At 38.6% G+C, this 19950-nt stretch overlaps 1 protein-coding gene across 1 annotated transcript in view; it reads left to right on the top strand.

The window, feature by feature from the left end:
- Window positions 1-313: 313 nt before the first annotated feature.
- LOC121875044 overlaps window positions 314-19950 on the top strand; it is a 31806-nt gene continuing 12169 nt past the window's right edge. Inside the window, exon 1 of the mRNA XM_042379393.1 lies at window positions 314-657. Within this exon, the coding sequence (XP_042235327.1) occupies window positions 553-657 (105 nt within the window). The 5' untranslated portion in view covers window positions 314-552. The remainder of the gene's footprint in view (window positions 658-19950) is intronic.

The raw sequence follows: 19950 nt of genomic DNA, 5'->3' as shown, positions 1-19950 counted from the left end.
AGTTTGCACTCGTACTGTAGATTATGATATTGTTAATGAAGTAAAATATTCATACATGATTACATTTGAATAAGCATGTTTATAAACTGTGTGGGAGACAGGTAGAGAGCTAAGAAGACCGCACCGCTGTGTAACAAGATAGCGCTTGGTATTGCATTTCATCCAAAAAATATGCAAATTATTTTCCTCTCAATTCATTTAACGATTTAGAAAAAAAGTAAAATTATTTAATATAAATATTACTCTAAAATTAAACGGATGAGAATACTGTGTGTAATAATATTGTTATTTTGAAATTTTTGTTACAGATCGTGACCGAGGACTGGTGGCGACGGAGTTTGTTGTTAACGGCCGACGGTCGACACGTTGAGCTGATCAACAGAACAACAACGTCTACAGTGGTCTAGTACTGTGCCTTAACGTGATCACCTGCAGCATAACATAACAACAATGTCTACAGTGACTGACAGTGGTCTAGTACTGTGGCCTTAACGTGATCACCAGCAGAACAACTTTAATGGTTTGTGGGCCTCTGTGATCACCCTATTCAAGATGTCTGACAGTATTAAAGAGTTATTTGTGAGCATTTATGGCGGGCCAATATATTTCACAATGAAAGCTTGCACCGAGAAAAAAGAACTTCAACAGCTCATTAGTGTAAGTACAGGATTTACTTTATACTTGTTATTATTATTTTTATCGGTGAATTTATAGTATTACACCGGTCTCTTTCACTGTTATTAATATGCATTTCGTATTGTGGTAAATTTGCTTTGTCACACCGTTCTCTGCTAGAAAGTCAAAAATATATTTTTCTAGTGTATTTGTGTGTGTTTAGACCGAATGTGACCTTCATTACTGGGGGAAACTAGCGGTTTTTTTCGTTGGACGTTTTCCGAAAAAAATCATGGCAAAATACACCAAAAAACACTAGAAAAACAAAAACCAAACCTAACCTAACCTAACTGACTCACCATATGATGGAATCACCTATTTCTTACCTTATTGGCCTGGTTCTTGTTCGTCGTTAGATTCTGGGATTCTTACACAACGTCACATGTGTTGGTCTTTGCGATATTTACATTCAGTCTTGCTCTTAGTACACTTTACTGAGGAACACCAAGTGATCGAGAAAATGCTACAGTTTCTTCGCATTTTTCCCAAAAACTCGCAATCAGCTCCATATAATTGAAGTGACTCCAATCGCAGACTGCCATGGTCGGAACTGAAGTTACTGAACTTGAATTTCGAAATATGAGAGACCCAAATTAAAGCTCGAATTTGATTGGGCCAAATATACCGCGAATTAAACCCCAAATCATTTTAATTGGTTTCAAAAACAAAAACGCTTTTGATTGGTCGCGTGACGTGTACGGGAACGCATGCGCGTGATGATTTATGAAGGAGACGCAGGAGACACACAGTGTTGGAGGAGAGGCAGACGATAATGGCGGAAGGTTAATGGAAGAAAATAGAGAAAATTTTGGATAAGCTATCTCCGTTATTATACATTTCCCCGGGTCCGACTAATTACCCAAATGTAGCCGCAATGAAGTCAAATGATGGTCCTACATGAATAAATCGGACTGCCAGTCACTTCTCGACTAGTATTTGGTGTCACGAAGTTAAAAAAAATTGGTAAACTTAATTTAATCTGAGTTAATAGATTGAGTGTATGTACCTAACCTAACCTAACACAACTCAGACTAAATAAGGTTTACCAATTTTTTGTGACTTTATGACACCAAATAATAATCGAGAAGTGATTCACAGCCCGATTTATGCTTGTAGGACCATCATTTGACTTCATTGCGACTACATTTGGGTTCATTTGGGTAATTACTCGCTCCCTCGGTACAAGCACGCGATCTATTAACTCAGTTTAAATTAAGTTTTCCAATTTTTTGTGACTTTGTGACACCAAATACTAGTCGAGAAGTGGTTGGCAGTCCGATTAATTCATGTAGGACCATTATTTGACTTCATTGCGGCTACATTTGGGTAGGACCGCATTTCCCCCGGTAATGTAATAGATGAAAATTATCTTATAATTAGACGTCTTATTCGAATATGATAATAGATTAGTGGTAGGAATGAACGGCGTGTAAACGCAATAATACCTGTATTATTTTAGACAATTCTAAGACATTTTTCTTCTATGATGTTTCCATCGGAAATTAAGGATAACCGAAATATTATATTTTCAAAATTATTACATTCGCTGAGTCACAAGTTTTGCCATGTCTTGTTTACTTTTGGCGGAGTGGGCGGAACCCCCCCCCCCCCACGGTTAGGTTATGTCTGGTAAGGTTTGGTTTTGTTGGTTGGTTGGTATTTTATTTATGTGATTTATTCAAAGAAAAAATCTGGTAAAGGTGCAGAAGGACTTTATGAAACCACCAAATTTTCAGATGTTGTTTGGATAATACTGAGTAATAAAATCTACAGTATGTGACAACATTGTACGGGAGTATTTTTTCTCTTTAGCCTATCCTTTGATCATAAATTACTTGTTAGTGGGCAGGGCATGGGAGAAGAGGAAAATAATGGGGGAAAAACACTGTGAATACTGATCATATGGCAATAATTTCGTGTCTGCGTCCTTTGTAGGCGAGGAAGTAAAATATTTACCGTAATACCGTACTGTCAGATCTCCCGTCGTAACCACGTTTTGGTTCACATCGTCGGCTATACGGGAGCGCCCACGGTCTCTGTTTACGCGTCATGAAATAAGCAGCGATCTCATCGAGCGTGTTTATTACAGTTTATACGGGATTGAATACGTTAATTTTTTCTGGAGACGTTTTGATAATAGTAAGTAAGAAAATCAAAATGACAATGCGAGGTTAGGAAGTTAGGGGTTGATATTGACAACTGACCCACTGATGCATTAATTTTTATGTTTACTTTCTTACAAAATATTCATCATTGATTACTGATATGATAATAATTTCTTGTGCAAATGGTAGATATTTAGGCACCTAAGCCACTCACTACTATGTCTTCTCAGTGGTGACTTCTCATCCCCATATATAAACAGCCAATCATATTGACCAATTTAAAAACACATCGTGGAGCATCTTGCCGCTTTCCCGCACGCCATAGCTGCCGGTTTCATTTTCGGCGTGGCATGTGAAGGTTGTCGCCGGTCATATGTGGTTTGTGAATTCGGGGAGAAAGATGACCGGACCCTTCGGTTTTTCAAAGACCACGGCACCCTTCATTTAAACAGAGACTGCCCAGACTGCAGGAATCCCTGTTGTACAACAAAGGAGGAATTTGTTCCAGTGCAACAAGAAACATTAAAGAAAAACAAGTAGCTGGAGCGTTGTGGCTACAGTTCTTGTGTTTATTAAAGAACTTGGCTTGAAAATGCCAAGATTAAACCCAGTGTTGTACAGTGCTCTTATTTATGAAAGTTTTTCTAAGAAAGTTCTTTTCACAGCAATACTGTGAAATTGAACTGGCTTTGTCTGCTAAGTCTGTTGTTGACTGGAAACAATTCTGCAGTAAGTTCTTTATACACTGGATGGAAACTCAGGAACCTATTGGTGGCCAAATAAAGTATTAAGAGATTGATTAAAGTAAATTTGGCAGAGTAAATTCCAACACGGCCACTTAGTGAAGGGCGTCTGGGTGTGGCGGCATCAAGCGTGAATTGGGCCGCACGTTCATTGTGCCGTTTTGAAAAAAAATGAGACGCCGACACCCGAGTTCCTCCGTGCCAGAAATTTATCCAGCCAGGCACCACGATCTACATGATTGCTGGAAAGCCTAATCCAACTTGGGGCCCTTAGATTATAACCACGAGACCATTAACCACAGCCAAAACATTGTTGACCCTGTTACTGTAGAACACACCAAAACAGTAGAATGGCTGTGAAAGGATATACAGTATAGTCCTGGGTTCTGAGGGCTGGCAACAGGGATTACCACTACAAGCACTACTTCGCTCGCTACCTGTTCTGCCATTCACTAAGACCACAGCACCAGTGGTGAATCCTGACCTAAGATCTTGAGCCTGCTCTCTGTTTTTAAGAGCGGGGAGTGGGGGGGGGGTGGTGCTGTACCTAGGTGGTTAACATTAAATACTATTTTGAGATAATATGATAATAAAAGCTTTCAAGGAGGCCTCTGCATGCCATTGTATTATTAACTTAGCCTGCTACCTATTCTCTCTTTTAAATTTAAAATAGCTTAAAAAAGGAAAGGAAAAGTATTTGAAAAAGTGAAATAAATCAAAAACAATTTAATTGTATTTTAGTTTATAAAAGTGTACAAAAGTCTTACCTTTCTCCTTCTCCTTGGTTTCTTCTCCCCCTTTCTTTCCCTTTCAGGCTTTCACTTATAAACGAACTCCTTCCTCCTATTTTTTTCAATAAATTTTTCAGTCACTTCATCATAAAATGTATGCTTCATTTTCAAGTGCCCAAGCAGAGTTTTTCAATTGACATCAACGCTAAGGATGACAGTCTTTCCTGTCCTCGTGTGCTTCTGCAATAGGTCTTGATCCTTTTTAAAGCAGAAAATGTCCTTTCTGCAGTTGCACTTATAGCAGTTATAGTGACAATCAGCTTTGCAAGTTTATACACTTCTGGCATTCCCAGATAGAGCTTAGTTTCATGCATGATTTTCATCAAATATAAAACAGGCTTGCCTTTGAACTCTGGGGAAACGTAAAGAACACTTAACTCATTCTTCAGCCTTACAGTATCAAAGAAAGATCCATACTGCTTCTCCAAACTTTTCACTGCAGTGTCAGGAAACTGCTTACAATGTTTTTTAAAAAAGTTGCTGTTAAGCAAAGAGAAGAAAGAATTCAAGCTGTGTGACTGTCTGAAACTTATCTCTTAGTTGAACTAAAATGTTATCCTTTTTTTTTTTTTTTTTTAAAGGGGATTAGCCCACCTGGGCACAGGTCACTGACCCACATCGGGGCCTGGGGGGGCAAAAATATAATAATAGTAATTCATAGTAAATAAAATTTATAATAAAACGTAAAATAAAATAATAATAACAATAACAACACTGTAATAATGATAATAAAGAAAAAATAATAATAATCAATAGTGAGAAATGCTATATGTACAGTATGTTGTCATGTCAACAGTAAGAGAAACAATTGAGACCCTGCAATTGTGTGTAAATGAGGCAGAAAGACAGATCAGCAACCTGGGACTTGGTCACAATATTCGTGATGCCATGTGGCAGCAGGGTCTACCATTAGACAACACATTACCGGGTATGCCTCCAATATCTTCCCAGGCGGTAGTACCTCCCTGTTTGATAGCTGCCTACTACCTACTATCCAAGATTTCATGGAACAGATCTCTGCAGCCTGCTGCTTCTAACTGTTCACTTCTTCTGGGTCTTTTATTGGGGTTTTCATTATTTCTTCCTGAAACACTTTCCTGAAAAGAAAAATCCTGTCGAAGTCGTCTTCACGAATTTTCTTAATTTTTCCAATCAGCTCTTCAACCTTTTTGGAGCAGTAGGCAATGTCCATTCCCTTTGTTTGAAGAATGTCGAAAAGAACATCCGTGAAAGAAAACACTGAGGAAAAAACATTCAACAGGAAGCGAGTCTGGAATTTCTGGAGGAAAGACAAAAATCCATGGCCCTTTAAAACCAGGGTTGGAAAAAATCATGAATTAAAAAAAAAATAAAAAAATCGATTTATTTGATTTAAATCAGATTTTTTTTATTTTTTTACCAATTGCATTAAAATAGTATTTTTCAACCAAAGCTTATTGAGGATAATAAACAGAAAATTGGCATTAAGATATTTATGCAGTAGATGTACCAATGGAATTTAACACAATAATATTCTTTTTGTAAAATAAAAGAAAACTGGTAACATATCTTACATTTGAGTGCACAAATCCAAACGTAATAATGAAATTTAACATAAATGCTCTTATAGGATTACAGTGTTTCAAATATTAATAACTTAACTTCTTCAAGTCAACATAATAATATTCTCATTTTATAAAACAAATAATACCGGAATCAAGTTTATTTTCTTACATTTGTAGGATTATAGTGTATTAAGAATTACCGGTAATAATTTCAAGTCAACACAATATTCTCATTCTGTAAACAACAAAAATAGTTCAAAACATTTATATTAGCTTAGTTGAACATTGAAATGCTTATGTACTGTGACAAGCTTAGATGCCTTTTCCTGTCCTAGGCAATTTCTTACCTTTGAGTGTACAAATCCATATGTGGAAAAAATTCTCTCGACCCCTGCTGATGATGCAACAGCTGTAAATAATTGCCTAGGAACATCCATTACATTTTCTGTCATATCATTGGCAAAATACTGCCACCAAGCAAGGGGTGAGAGAGATTTTACAACATCTTTACCAAAATAGACCTCTTTAAATGGTGCACTTCTTCCATGGAAGGACATTAATGTTGAAAGGAAATGTGGAAGAGACTCGCACACATACTGTTCTGCAATGTCTCGCTGCTCAGGAGTCAGATGTCTGCCCTGATACCATGGATCTATCACATTAGCTAGAAAATGGGCAGGTGTCAATGCTACTTTGATTCTTTTTTCAAAATTATCCATATCCTTCTTATCTGTTAAATACTCCTTAATATCAGTTTTCAGTTTTACCCAGATTTCTACGGCATCACTTAATAGGGTATGTTCTCTCCGGACACAGTCCAATGCCACAGCAATAGGCTTAAGTCTCTCTAAATAGTCTTCTGCAGTTCTTTTTAATGCCTTATCATTAACTTTCCTTTCAATGTCTTCACTATTTTCTTTGCACACTTTGACAAGGGTCTCCCAGTTCTTTAAATAAGATTCAATAGAATCTGTCACTGTGTTCCATCGTGTGTGTGATGGCATTACTAGCATTGTTCCTCCTGCTCTTCTATACAAAGATCCTGGGATGTGATGATTTCTGAAGTACTTAATGATTTCAGTAATGTGCTCCTTAATGTTCTTGGTTTGCAGGTCTTGTGAAAGCAAATTTAACAGGTGTGCAGAGCACCCATATGTTATAATGGATTTATCTTGTCCGAATTCACTTCTCATTTTTGCCATATTAGCAGCATTATCTGTTGCACAGCTTCCTACTGTGCATCCAAATTTGTCTTCACACTTTTTTGTAGCACATTCAGCTAATTTCAACAGATATTCAGCTGTGTGTCTTGATTCTGTGTCTATAGAGTCAACAAGATAAATAAGGTTGTCCGCTGTTAAAGTTATACATACTATAGGCTCATTATGGACATTACTCCATCCATCCATGGCCATGCAAACTGTTTTCCCACTAAATTCTTCTGAATAATTCTTAATCACTGAATCGTAGGCTTGATCCAAAAGAGACCCTCCAATTTGATGTCTATTAGGTGGAACATATCGTGGTCTTGGCATTTTAATCATCTTGATAAACTCTTCGTGCTCCACTGTTCGGAAGGGGGAATTTGTTGTATATATATAATTAGCAACTTGCTGATCCAAAGTGACATTTTCAGACTTAGTAGTTTTTATCACAAAAACAGACTATAGTACAGTACAGGTTGACAACCCTTTATCCGAAATTTCGAAAACCGAAAGTTTTTTGTGGAGCATTTTTTATTTATTTATTTTTAACAGGGATTAGCCCACCCAGGCATAATAATAATTATAATAATAATAATTATTCATAGTAAATAAAAATTTTAATTAAAAAATACACCAAAATAAAATAATAATGATAACAATAATAATAATAATAAATAATAATAAAATTTATAATAATAATAATAACAATAATACTGTACAGTAGAAGTCAAAAAATCTGGACTGCTTGGGGATTGGGTCGGTCCGGATTTTCGGATTTTCCGGGTTCTCAGGCAGTACTTATAAAATTCAAATTTAAGGAGGAATAAAGAAGAGATGAACAGGTACATTTTGATAGTTTATTCATTTGCAAATATAGCATGCTTCATTTATCAAAACGAGCAGTTTTAAAGATAAAGCTGTGAATTCTAAAATTTTATTCTCTGCCTTTTTTATATCATAAATTGTAGACTTTCCAATTTCAACGTGTTCTTCTTTCTCTTCACACAACGAAGTTTATCTACTTTAGGAGCCATTATTATGGGCTTGTATAGTACTCTGTAAATGGAAAGAGTAGGACTCAAAATTACATACGTTGTCACAGTTTGATTGCTCGTTTTAAAGTGGCGACCCTGTGGTCGCTTGTTGTCGCTGTGCAGCTGTGGTGCTCATGCATGCACACATACACACAAAAGCCAGCAAAAAAAAAAAGTTAAGTTTGAGTTTTCGAAAAGTCCGGATTCTCGGGTGGTCCGGATTTCTGGCATCCGGATTTTTGGACTTTTGCTGTACAGTAAAAGTCCAAAAATCCGGATGCCAAAAATCCGGACCACCCGAGAATCCGGACTTTTGGAAAACTAATTATTTTTATTTTATTTTTATTTTTTTTTAGCGGGCTTTTGTGTGTATGTGCGCATGCGTGAGCGCCACAGCTGCACAGCGACAACAAGCGACCACGTGGTCTCCACTTTAAAACGAGCAATCAAACTGTGACAACATACCGTATATACTCATCTATAACCCCCCCTCGTTTATCTGTCGACCCTGATTTTTTGACCAAGAAATCGTTAATTTATGATATTCCTCGTTTATAGTTCGACCCACGTTTTTGAGGGTAAGCGAACAACAAAACCTTCAGTAAAAACGCTCTACGTCCTATAAACTGAAACACGAGTGCCGAAGGCAAATTGTTTACCATTTATTATTACAACACTTTACACTGAAACGCGGGTAGTTTCAACAAAAATATTGTATATTTCCATTAAGTATTTATTCAAGTCAATTAGGAGGGAATATTATTGTAATACAACAGTTTTTTAACTAAACCATTCGAAAAGCGATTACGGTAACATCTTTTGAACGAAAGAAAGCGAAAGTCATTGTTTTCGTCACGATTTTATCCCACTTTCCACTGTAATACGTACGTAATTTCAGCAAAAATATTACATTTCCGTGAATGTATTATATCAAGCACAGTATGAATAGGGTATCATTGTAATATAACAGAATTTTAACCGAAAACTATTAAAAAAACGAGTAACATCTCAAGAACATCGGAAGCTTAGGTAAAGTCTTTTGTTTTCGACATGTATTTTATCCTATTTTACATTGAAATACATCACGTTTCAGGAAAACTACTATTTATTTCCGAGAATATATTCATTCAGGCGCAGTTTAGGTAAAATATACGTGTGATGTGATAGTTTTTTAACTGAAAACGATTCGAAAAACACGTACCCTCTAGCCCTGTTCAAGGAGAGGAGTGGGAGAAGCTGTTTGGTGCTGCAGACGATGACAAAGAAAATGATTTTGATGGATTTTAATGAAAATATTCAGAAATATGGTATCGTAGTATTTATTCAAGTCAATTAGGATAGAATATTATTGTAATACAGTACAACAGTTTTTTAACTAAACCATTTGAAAAGTGATTACGGTAACATCTTTTGAACGAAAGCAAGCGAAAGTCATTGTTTTCGTCACGATTTGATCCCACTTTCCACTGTAATACGTACGTCATTTTAGCAAAAATATTACATTTCCGTGAATGCATTATATCAAGCACAGTATGAATAGAACAATATTTTGAGTCCTACTCTTTCCATTTACAGATTACTGTACAAGCCCATAATAATGGCTCCTAAAGTAGATAAACTTCGTTATGTGAAGTGAAAGAAGAACACGTTGAAATTGAGTGACAAACTTGAAATAATTAAGAAACTAGTACGTGGTGTGAGCAATACTGTTCTAATGGAAAATACAACATTGGAAAGTCTACAATCTATGATATCAAAAAGGCAGAGAATAAAATTCTAGAATTCACAGCTTTTTCATTAAAACTGCTCGTTTTGATAAATGAAGCATGCTATATTTGCTAATGAATAAACTATCAAAATGTACCTGTTCATCTCTTCTTTATTCCTCCTTAAATTGTAATTTTAAAAGTACTGCCTGAGAATCCGGAAAATCCGAAAATCTGGACCGACCCAATCCCCAAGCAGTCCGGATTTTTGGACTTCTACTGTATTAATAAAATAATAATAAAGAAATACAAGAATGAAAAAAGATAAAAAGTGAGAAACACGACCTAGACCTATGAATTATTATTATTATAATTATTATTATATTTTCGCCCCCAGGCCCCTAATTTGGATCAGTGGCTTGTGCCCGGGTGGACTAATAATAATAATAAAAAAAAATTAACCATTCTGAAAACCGAAAAATTCCGAAATCCGAAATGCCTCTGGCCCCAAGGATTTCGGATAAGGGATTGTCAACTTGTACATAATTATGTAAATCCAAATAATGTTATTAGCCTGCTGCATTGCGTATACTTTTCAATCATGTAGAATAAAAAGAGAAAACTGTTATTAGTAAAAATCATTTTGATTTAAATCATGATTTTTTTACTCTGATTTAAATCGATTTTTAAATCATTTGATTTAAATCATAACAACCCTGTTTAAGACACAGTCATCGTCCCACTCTGCAGATTGATCAAGTATGTGACGGAAAAATGAGGTCAATTGGTCATAATATTCTTTCATGGTGTTGACCAGTCTTGAAGAAAAATTCCATCTTGTAGGCGCTACTCTCGGTAGTTGTTTCTCAAGAAAAGCTTGAAGGGCAAATGTTCTCTTTGAAGACTTTGAGAAAAATGCTGCTAAACATGAAAGTGTCTGAAAATTTTTTCTACATTTTGTGATGTTTTTGGCTGATTGCTGAAACGTCAGATTTAGCAAATGGCTGTAACAGTGCACAAATATAGCACACGGGTGCAGTTCCTGTACCTTCTTATTTAAACCGTTTTGTTGACCAGCCATAACAGCAGCGCCGTCGTATGTCTGAGCAACAAGTTTTCCCCCACAGTTAAAGTCGCTCAGCAGGTGTTTAACATGCTCCAGTAAGCCTGCTGAGGAATGATCAACGCTGACGTCTGTAAAATGAAGAAATCTTTCTTGAACTTGACAGTTTTGGTCAACAAAACGAAAAACAGAAGAGCCGTGACTTATTGATTATATCAGACGTCTCATCCAAAATCAGTGACACAAAATCAGTTTCTCAACATCTTCTTTTATTTGCTTCGTGATTAAGTAGCTGATTACAGCAATCAAATCATTTTGAATGGCGGAAGATGTACCTCGGAAAATAGTTGATTCCTTCAAATGAATTTCTAACATCGGATTGTAATGGCTAATCAGTACCAGTAGCTCTAAGTAATTCCCTTTATTTATAGACGTAGCTGATTCGTTATGGCCTTGAAGAGGAAGTTCTTGTTTTGCTAGAAAGCATACAGCATTAATTGAGTCTTTCCAGGATTTCCCGATTTTTCTTAACTTTATCATTGTGCATTAGGTCACTGACGCATTGTTGTTCATCAAGCTGATGATCAATTCTCGTTCTTCCGAAACTATTAAGTTGCAGAAAACAGTTTATGTGATTAAAAGATTTATCATGCCTGGAAATAGCCAATGACAAAGTATTCAAATTATCAAAACCAGTTTTCGACCATACATTGTGATCAGTTGAAAAGAGCAAACACGGCCAGCAGAAGAGTTTGTTTAACTTATTTGAGCCAGTCAACCAATGCGTGCTTTTGTACTGCGTGATATTAAGATGCCTAACATATTCTTTGTTTTTTTCTGTATGCTTCTTTGTAAGTCCTTGAATTCGTGGACACGGTCTACGTTTTCCTACAATTTCAATTTTCTCTGAAATGTTTCTTCTCGAAAATGGCTTTTCCAGCAGTTCCTTAACTAAACAGGTGTCCTCTTCTACCACAGTTTCCATCGCAAGTAGAATATTTATAACACTATAAGTCTATAACACTCGGGTAGCAGAAGCACCGCAACACACACGAGCGGAAGAATGTAAACAACACGCACGACCCACACGGACTCGTGGGTGGAGCGACACTGATGCTCCACGCCAGGCCGCATCATATCTGCCATTTCACCGTGGTATGACTGTGACCGTTGTGACGTCAGCGAGCTGCGCGCGCAGGCTTTCATCGAGGTGAAACAGCACCTACCAATGCGCTTGGGAGAGGAGCTAGCCCCGGCCTCTCTCCCTTACACAGTGCTGTTACTAAGCGCTAGGCTGCATTTTAGAGTATCAATGTAAATTTATTATTTAAGATGAATAAACAAACAAGAGGCTCTGAGTATGCTTAGCATTCTCAGAGGATTCATCACTGCACAGCACAATCCTTTACCATTTCCTCAATACCATGACTCGCTACTTTCCCCCGTCTTGGCAACAGTAGTTCGCTGACAGCAGGTGTTAGGTTATGCTAGGTTTTATGTCAAAGTTAGGTTAAGTTAGGGTGGTTTGAGTTATATATAAAAAAAATTGCTCGGTTAAGGTTCGGTTAGGTTATATATATATATATATATATATATATATATATATATATATATATATATATATATATATATATATATATATATATATATATACAGTGACCCCTCCGTTAACGAACTCAATCCGTTCCAGAAGGTCGTTCGTTAACCGAAAAGTTCGTTAACCGAAACCATTGTTTCAATGGGTTTTTGGGTAATTGGTTCCAGCTCACCGAAAATTTCCTTAATTCAACAAAAATGGTAGAAAAGTTCACTTACTTTGAGATGTGTATGTAGAAGGCTCCTGGATGATGATGATGATGATGGGATTTAGAATGGGGATGGAGGAGAAGGAAGAAGAGAAGGCATTGGGGTGGAAGAGAAGTCACCCCATGGCGCCATTTCACCCATAAAATTTTAGCTCTCTGGTGTAATTCAAGATTATTTTCTTTAAATCAACACTGCACTGCATTATATATTGTCAATATATAAAATATATTTCAAAATGACCAATAATTTGCTTGGAAACACAGAAAAAAAGCATTTAGTTGAAGAGAGTCTCAAGCAAGATGTTACCTCCAGTGAAAACAGAGAGAGACTAACGCCTGTTTGCTGTGTTACGAGACTGGATGCCGCGCATTAAACTAGTCACTTTACCTTCAATTATGTTCAATAATTGTTACAATGACTAAAAAATTGAATATTAAACTTTTAAAATTATTGAATAGTATAAACTTCTTGATATTTACTAAAATAGTAAGGAATTTAAGCCCTAGAACCGATTAATGTATCGGCGGACTGACACTAAAGCTGGTTGCCCGGTCAGTGCAAGCGAAAACATGTTGAGATCGGATCGTAAGAACTTCGTTAACCGAATTTTTATTCGTTAACCGAATTGAAGATCCTTATGGAAGGCAGTTCGTTAATCGAAATTACGTTAACCGAGGTGTTCGTTAAACGAGGGGTCACTGTATATATATATACACATATATATATATATATATATATATATATATATATATATATATATATATATATATATATATATATATATATATATATATATATGTAATATTCAGAAATTTCAGAGTAATTTCAAATGCCCCGCCATGAGTGATACTGAGCGTTCAAGGTCATCTGAGGGGAGGGAGCGCTGCCTGCTCGTAGCGAGAGACTGCGGAACTAGGCCTATATGATATTGAATGTGATTTACCGAATTAATAATGATGCGATTCATGAAGTTAAGGGACTATTATTGAATTTGAAATTATTATAGATCGTTTAGCAGTCTGAATAATGTTACGGGTGTCCCAAGGAGTTATTAGTTAGGCGGTAAATATATCACGTAGGCCCAAGCTAGCGCCTGGGGGAGACGAGACGCTGGCTAGGGCAGTCCCGGAGAGCATTCACACAGACAAGACGTTCCGCGCGTCCATCAGAAATAGTCACGTGGCCTAGTCACCTGTGCTGCGCTATTGCAGTATAACAAGTAAGTCTCATTCGATCTCAGACAGGGTTAGATAGGGCAGTGATAAAGTAAACTAGAGCTAACAGTGAGTTCATTTCAGGGTTTCCGTCAGAACCCACTTGATTGGAGTTGACCGGAGTTGACTGCGAGAGATTGACTGCCGTTTGAGACTGCCGTTGATGATTGAGGGTGGCGATTGTCGCCATTGGACCGATCAGTGTAGGCCTGTCACTGTTTAGCGGGGTAGCAAAGGATCTCTTGAGTGAACGAGTGCTCCCGACAACTAAAACGACACGGGACCAGCATCGGCAGTGGGTGATCAGTTCTTACCACTCCGGTGCACAACCCCACATGTCCCGAGCAGCTAGTGAAACCCTCTTGCTAACGGGAAGCTAAAGTTTCTCTCAACTGCACAAGGTCTGATTGGCTCACTCTCTTCCTGCCCATGGACGCACTGGGAGTACACTGAGGCTATCTGAGTATATTAATGGTCACACACTGAGACCGTGAGTCTAGGACTCTAGGAGATACCTAGAGGAACATTTTATCTTCCTTATCACGGGTGTAGTTAACACCATTCCTCAGACTGATATTATCTTGACGTGTGTAGTTTAATATTTCTTAAATAATTTTGATAGTAGTGTTTTTTTGAATGTTTGTGCCATTAAGTGGAACCAGAGTGATACTGTGATTTGATTCTTTTAATGCCTCTAATTCTTCATAATTCTGATCTCAGGTATAACCTTGTTCCCCAGAGCAGTGGTTAGGTTAGGTTAGGAAGTGTACACCTGTTGGGGTGCTATAATTTTGTTGAGTGATATTATTTTGCTGAAAGCCCTTAAGGCCTATTCATTGTAGAGTATTTAATTTCTTATCTTTTATTACCATTCCTCAGTGACTGATATTATTTTGTTGAAGACCCTTAAGGCCTATTCATTGTAGAGTAGTTAATTTCTTATTTTTTAATACCATTTCCTAAGTGACTGATATTATTTTGTGAAAGCCCTTAAGAGGCCTGTTTCATGTGTGCAAGCAACATTTCTTACTACTTCAAATTTATTGTTGCCTGTGTTTCTAATAATTTCTATGTCATTTATAACTTTTATTCCCCAGAGTAGTGTTTTAAGTTTAAGTTAAGAGGTGCGCATATTGGTGTACCATTATTTGATTGTGTTTGTAGTGTTGGAGGGAATATAAGTGTCTAAATTTTACAGTGTGTCTCATTCATCCCAGTCACAGACGCTATCCTTCCACGGGTCACGGACAGTTCATTATGTGTAGTAGATTTAAGAGTTCTTGTGCTGGTTCGGGATTTTTCTCAAAGGGGCGCTTCCACTGCCTTTACCATCTATTAAATTTTAATAAACCCCAAGTCAAGTGAGAAATTAAAGTCCAGCAAATTCCGACCGGTTACAAATGGTAGCAGAGCGTAGTTTTTAATGTCGTGACTGATAGTACTGTGGTTGGGATAATGAACGCCATCATGTGTTGGTTAGCAATGGTAGGGATTGAACTCGCACTGATGCTCATCCTTGTGCCCGGACTGAGTTGGTTAGGCTTGACAATAGAGATGTGTATGAGGAGGAAGAGAGACGGCCGCGGGACCTTGGTACAGCTGAGAGAGGAGTTCGGAGACCTAAAGAGGGATTATCAAGCACAGGTAAACAGGTTCAAGTGGGAGTCTCAGGCACACATTCAACGGTTCAGGGAGGAAACAAGGGGTGAATGTCAGGCACACGTCCAGCAGTCAAGGAAGTGTGAGGTCCAAGTGGGAAATATAGGGGTACGTAAGTAGTTCAGAGAGGTTGATCGAGCCCTCCAGCTGAGAGACAAGACGAAGCCGACCGATTACAGTTTAGGGTGCATGGTAATGAGAAAAGGCAGGTTGTAGGGGGTGAGTTGGAGGAGTTGTGAGTAGGGCAGAGGGGATTGGAGAGATGGTTAGGTCAGAGATGTGCGTTGAGTAGTGGTTGCTGTCATGAGCGGGATTGAGTTGCTGTCATGAGCGGGATTGAGAGTACGGTTGTAATGTCCAGGGCCTCACTAAGATGGACTGGTACATTGTCAGAGGGTTGGTCTGCCGGCATGAGGTTCGGAGACGTGGACTGAGTATTGTTTTGACACTGGTTCCTCTTAGCTCAAGGGCCAGGCAAAAGGAGAGCATGTTGGAGATGGACTGAGTATTTTTTTTGACACTGGTTCCTCTTAGTTCAAGGGCCAGGCAAAAGGAGAGCATGCTTGTTTTGAACTGTGTATTTTTTTTTGACACTGGTTCCTCTTAGCTCAAGGGCCAGGCAAAAGGAGAGCATGTTGGAGATGGACTGAGTATTTTTTTTGACACTGGTTCCTCTTAGTTCAAGGGCCAGGCAAAAGGAGAGCATGCTTGTTTTGGACTGTGTATTTTTTTTTGACACTGGTTCCTCTTTGTTCAAGGGCCAGGCCAAAGGAGAGCATGTTTGTTTTGGGCTGGTATTAATTTTGACATTGGTTCTCTAGTTAAGGGCCAGGCAAAAGGGGAGCGTGATGTTCTGGTTGGATTGAGTTGGGCTAGGAAGAAATGGAGTTGCTAGCTGCGAGTGGAATAGTACAGAGTTGAAGGTGGGTTTTAAGTTGTTCTCTCAGCACATGAGGGCAGTGCTGTCTTTTTTTAGGGGGGTCGAGTGTTAGCGGGAGAGAAAAGGAGAGAAGAGAAGACGGGAATGCTGCATTTAGCAAAAGGGGTGAGGTGCAGTCCTTAGAACAAAATTTTAGGGGGGTCGTATGCATGTTTTCTCAGCACATGAGGACAGTGCTGTCTTTTTTTAGGGGGGTCGATTGTAATATTCAGAAATTTCAGAGTAATTTCAAATGCCCCGCCATGAGTGATACTGAGCGTTCAAGGTCATCTGAGGGGAGGGAGCGCTGCCTGCTCGTAGCGAGAGATTGCGGAACTAGGCCTATATGATATTAAATGTGATTTACCGAATTAATAATGATGCGATTCATGAAGTTTAGGGACTATTATTGAATTTGAAATTATTATAGATCGCTTAGCAGTCTGAATAATGTTACGGGTGTCCCAAGGAGTTATTAGTTAGGCGGTAAATATATCACGTAGGACCAAGCTAACGCCGTGGGGAGACGCGACGCTGGCTAGGCCCAGTCCCGGAGAGCATTCACACAGACAAGACGTTCCGCGCGTCCATCAGAAATAGTCACGTGGCCTAGTCACCTGTGCTGCGCTATTGCAGTATAACAAGTAAGTCTCATTCGATCTCAGACAGGGTTAGATAGGGCAGTGATAAAGTAAACTAGAGCTAACAGTGAGTTCATTTCAGGGTTTCCGTCAGAACCCACTTGATTGGAGTTGACCGGAGTTGATTGGAGTTGACCGGAGTTGATTGGAGTTGACCGGAGTTGACTGCGAGAGATTGACTGCCGTTGATGATTGAGGGTGGCGATTGTCGCCATTGGACCGATCAGTGTAGGCCTGTCACTGTTTAGCGGGGTAGCAAAGGATCTCTTGAGTGAACGAGTGCTCCCGACAACTAAAACGACACGGGACCAGCATCGGCAGTGGGTGATCAGTTCTTACCACTCCGGTGCACAACACCACGTGTCCTCGGTCAGCTAGTGAAACCCTCTTGCTAACGGGAAGCTAAAGTTTCTCTCAACTGCACAAGGTCTGATTGGCTCACTCTCGTCCTGCCCATGGACGCACTGGGAGTACACTGAGGCTATCTGAGTATATTAATGGTCACACACTGAGACCGTGAGTCTAGGACTCTAGGAGATACCTAGAGGAACATTTTATCTTCCTTATCACGGGTGTAGTTAACACCATTCCTCAGACTGATATTATCTTGACGTGTGTAGTTTAATATTTCTTAAATAATTTTGATAGTAGTGTTTTTTTGAATGTTTGTGCCATTAAGTGGAACCAGAGTGATACTGTGATTTGATTCTTTTAATGCCTCTAATTCTTCATAATTCTGATCTCAGGTATAACCTTGTTCCCCAGAGCAGTGGTTAGGTTAGGTTAGGAAGTGTACACCTGTTGGGGTGCTATAATTTTGTTGAGTGATATTATTTTGCTGAAAGCCCTTAGGGCCTATTCATTGTAGAGTATTTACTTTCTTATCTTTTATTACCATTCCTCAGTGACTGATATTATTTTGTTGAAGACCCTTAAGGCCTATTCATTGTGGAGTATTTAATTTCTTATTTTTTAGTACCATTTCCTAAGTGACTGATATTATTTTGTGAAAGCCCTTAAGGCCGGTTCATGTGTGCAAACAACATTTCTTAATACTTCAAATTTATTGTTGCCTGTGTTTCTAATAATTTCTATGTCATGTATAACTTTTATTCCCCAGAGTAGTGTTTAAAGTTTAAGTTAAGAGGTGCGCATATTGGTGTACCATTATTTGATTGTGTTTGTAGTGTTGGAAGGAATATAAGTGTCTAAATTGTACAGTGTGTCTCATTCATCCCAGTCACAGACGCTATCCTTCCACGGGTCACGGACAGTTCATTTTGTGTAGTAGATTTAAGTGTTCTTGTGCTGGTTCGGGATTTTTCTCAAAGGGGCGCTTCCACTGCCATTACCATCTATTAATTTTTAATAAACCCCAAGTCAGGTGAGAAATTAAAGTCCAGTAAATTCCGACCGGTTACATATATATATATATATATATATATATATATATATATATATATATATATATATATATATATATATATATATATATATATATATATATATATATGTGTGTGTGTGTGTGTAAATTGTAATTTACATATTATTCATATTATGCTAGAGCGCCCACAAAACATGAGAAACGTTTGAGTCCCCCAGTAGAGATGTCCGTTCTCTATCCACTCCAGGATGTCTTAGTCCTCCGTTTTCTTTTTGTGTACTCGCTCAGGGACTCAAGTATTTCTGTATATAACACCGGATGATAAGGGAATTTGAAATTATGAGTGAATGAATTTATTATACAGTGATCAATTAACATAGTTTTGATGTGTTTAAGTAGTAGTATTCACTCACTCTAAACCACGAATTCCATTCATACAGAGAGAGAGAGAGAGAGAGAGAGAGAGAGAGAGAGAGAGAGAGAGAGAGAGAGAGAGAGAGAGAGAGAGAGAGAGAGAGAGAGAGAGAGAGAGAGAGAGAGAGAGAGAGGAGAGAGAGAGAGAGAGAGAGAGAGAGAGAGAGAGAGAGAGAGAGAGAGAGAGAGAGAGAGAGAGAGAGAGAGAGAGAGAGAGAGAGAGAGAGAGAGAGAGAGAGAGAGAGAGAGAGAGAGGGGAGAGAGAGAGAGAGAGAGAGGGAGGGGAGAGAGAGAGAGAGAGAGAGAGAGAGAGAGAGAGAGAGAGAGAGAGAGAGAGGTGAGAGAGAGAGAGAGAGAGAGAGAGAGAGAGAGAGAGAGAGAGGAGAGAGAGAGAGAGAGAGAGAGAGAGAGAGAGAGAGAGAGAGAGAGAGAGAGAGAGAGAGAGAGAGAGAGAGAGAGAGAGAGAGAGAGAGAGAGAGAGAGAGAGAGAGAGAGAGAGAGAGAGAGAGAGAGAGAGAGAGAGAGAGAGAGAGAGAGAGAGAGAGAGAGAGAGAGAGAGAGAGAGAGAGAGAGAGAGAGAGAGAGAGAGAGAGAGAGAGAGAGAGAGAGAGAGAGAGAGAGAGAGAGAGAGAGAGAGAGAGAGAGAGAGAGAGAGAGAGAGAGAGAGAGAGAGAGAGAGAGAGAGAGAGAGAGAGAGAGAGAGAGAGAGAGAGAGAGAGAGAGAGAGAGAGAGAGAGAGAGAGAGAGAGAGAGAGAGAGAGAGAGAGAGAGAGAGAGAGAGAGAGAGAGAGAGAGAGAGAGAGAGAGAGAGAGAGAGAGAGAGAGAGAGAGAGAGAGAGAGAGAGAGAGAGAGAGAGAGAGAGTAGGGGGAGAGAGAGAGAGAGAGAGAGAGAGAGCATCTTCTTCAGCTTGGCACACACACACAAATATTACATAAATTATGTCTGCAATTCTTCACAAACAAAACACATAAATCAATTGAATATGTGATGTCGAACGTGAACTGTAAACACTGTGTGTGATGTAAAGAGAGCGCAGGTGTAAAAC

This window comes from Homarus americanus, unplaced genomic scaffold, assembly GCF_018991925.1.
Source record: "Homarus americanus isolate GMGI-L3 unplaced genomic scaffold, GMGI_Hamer_2.0 scaffold5823, whole genome shotgun sequence".
In the NCBI taxonomy this organism is placed as follows: Eukaryota; Metazoa; Arthropoda; class Malacostraca; order Decapoda; family Nephropidae; genus Homarus; species Homarus americanus.
This window is presented reverse-complemented; position numbering and strand designations above follow the sequence as displayed.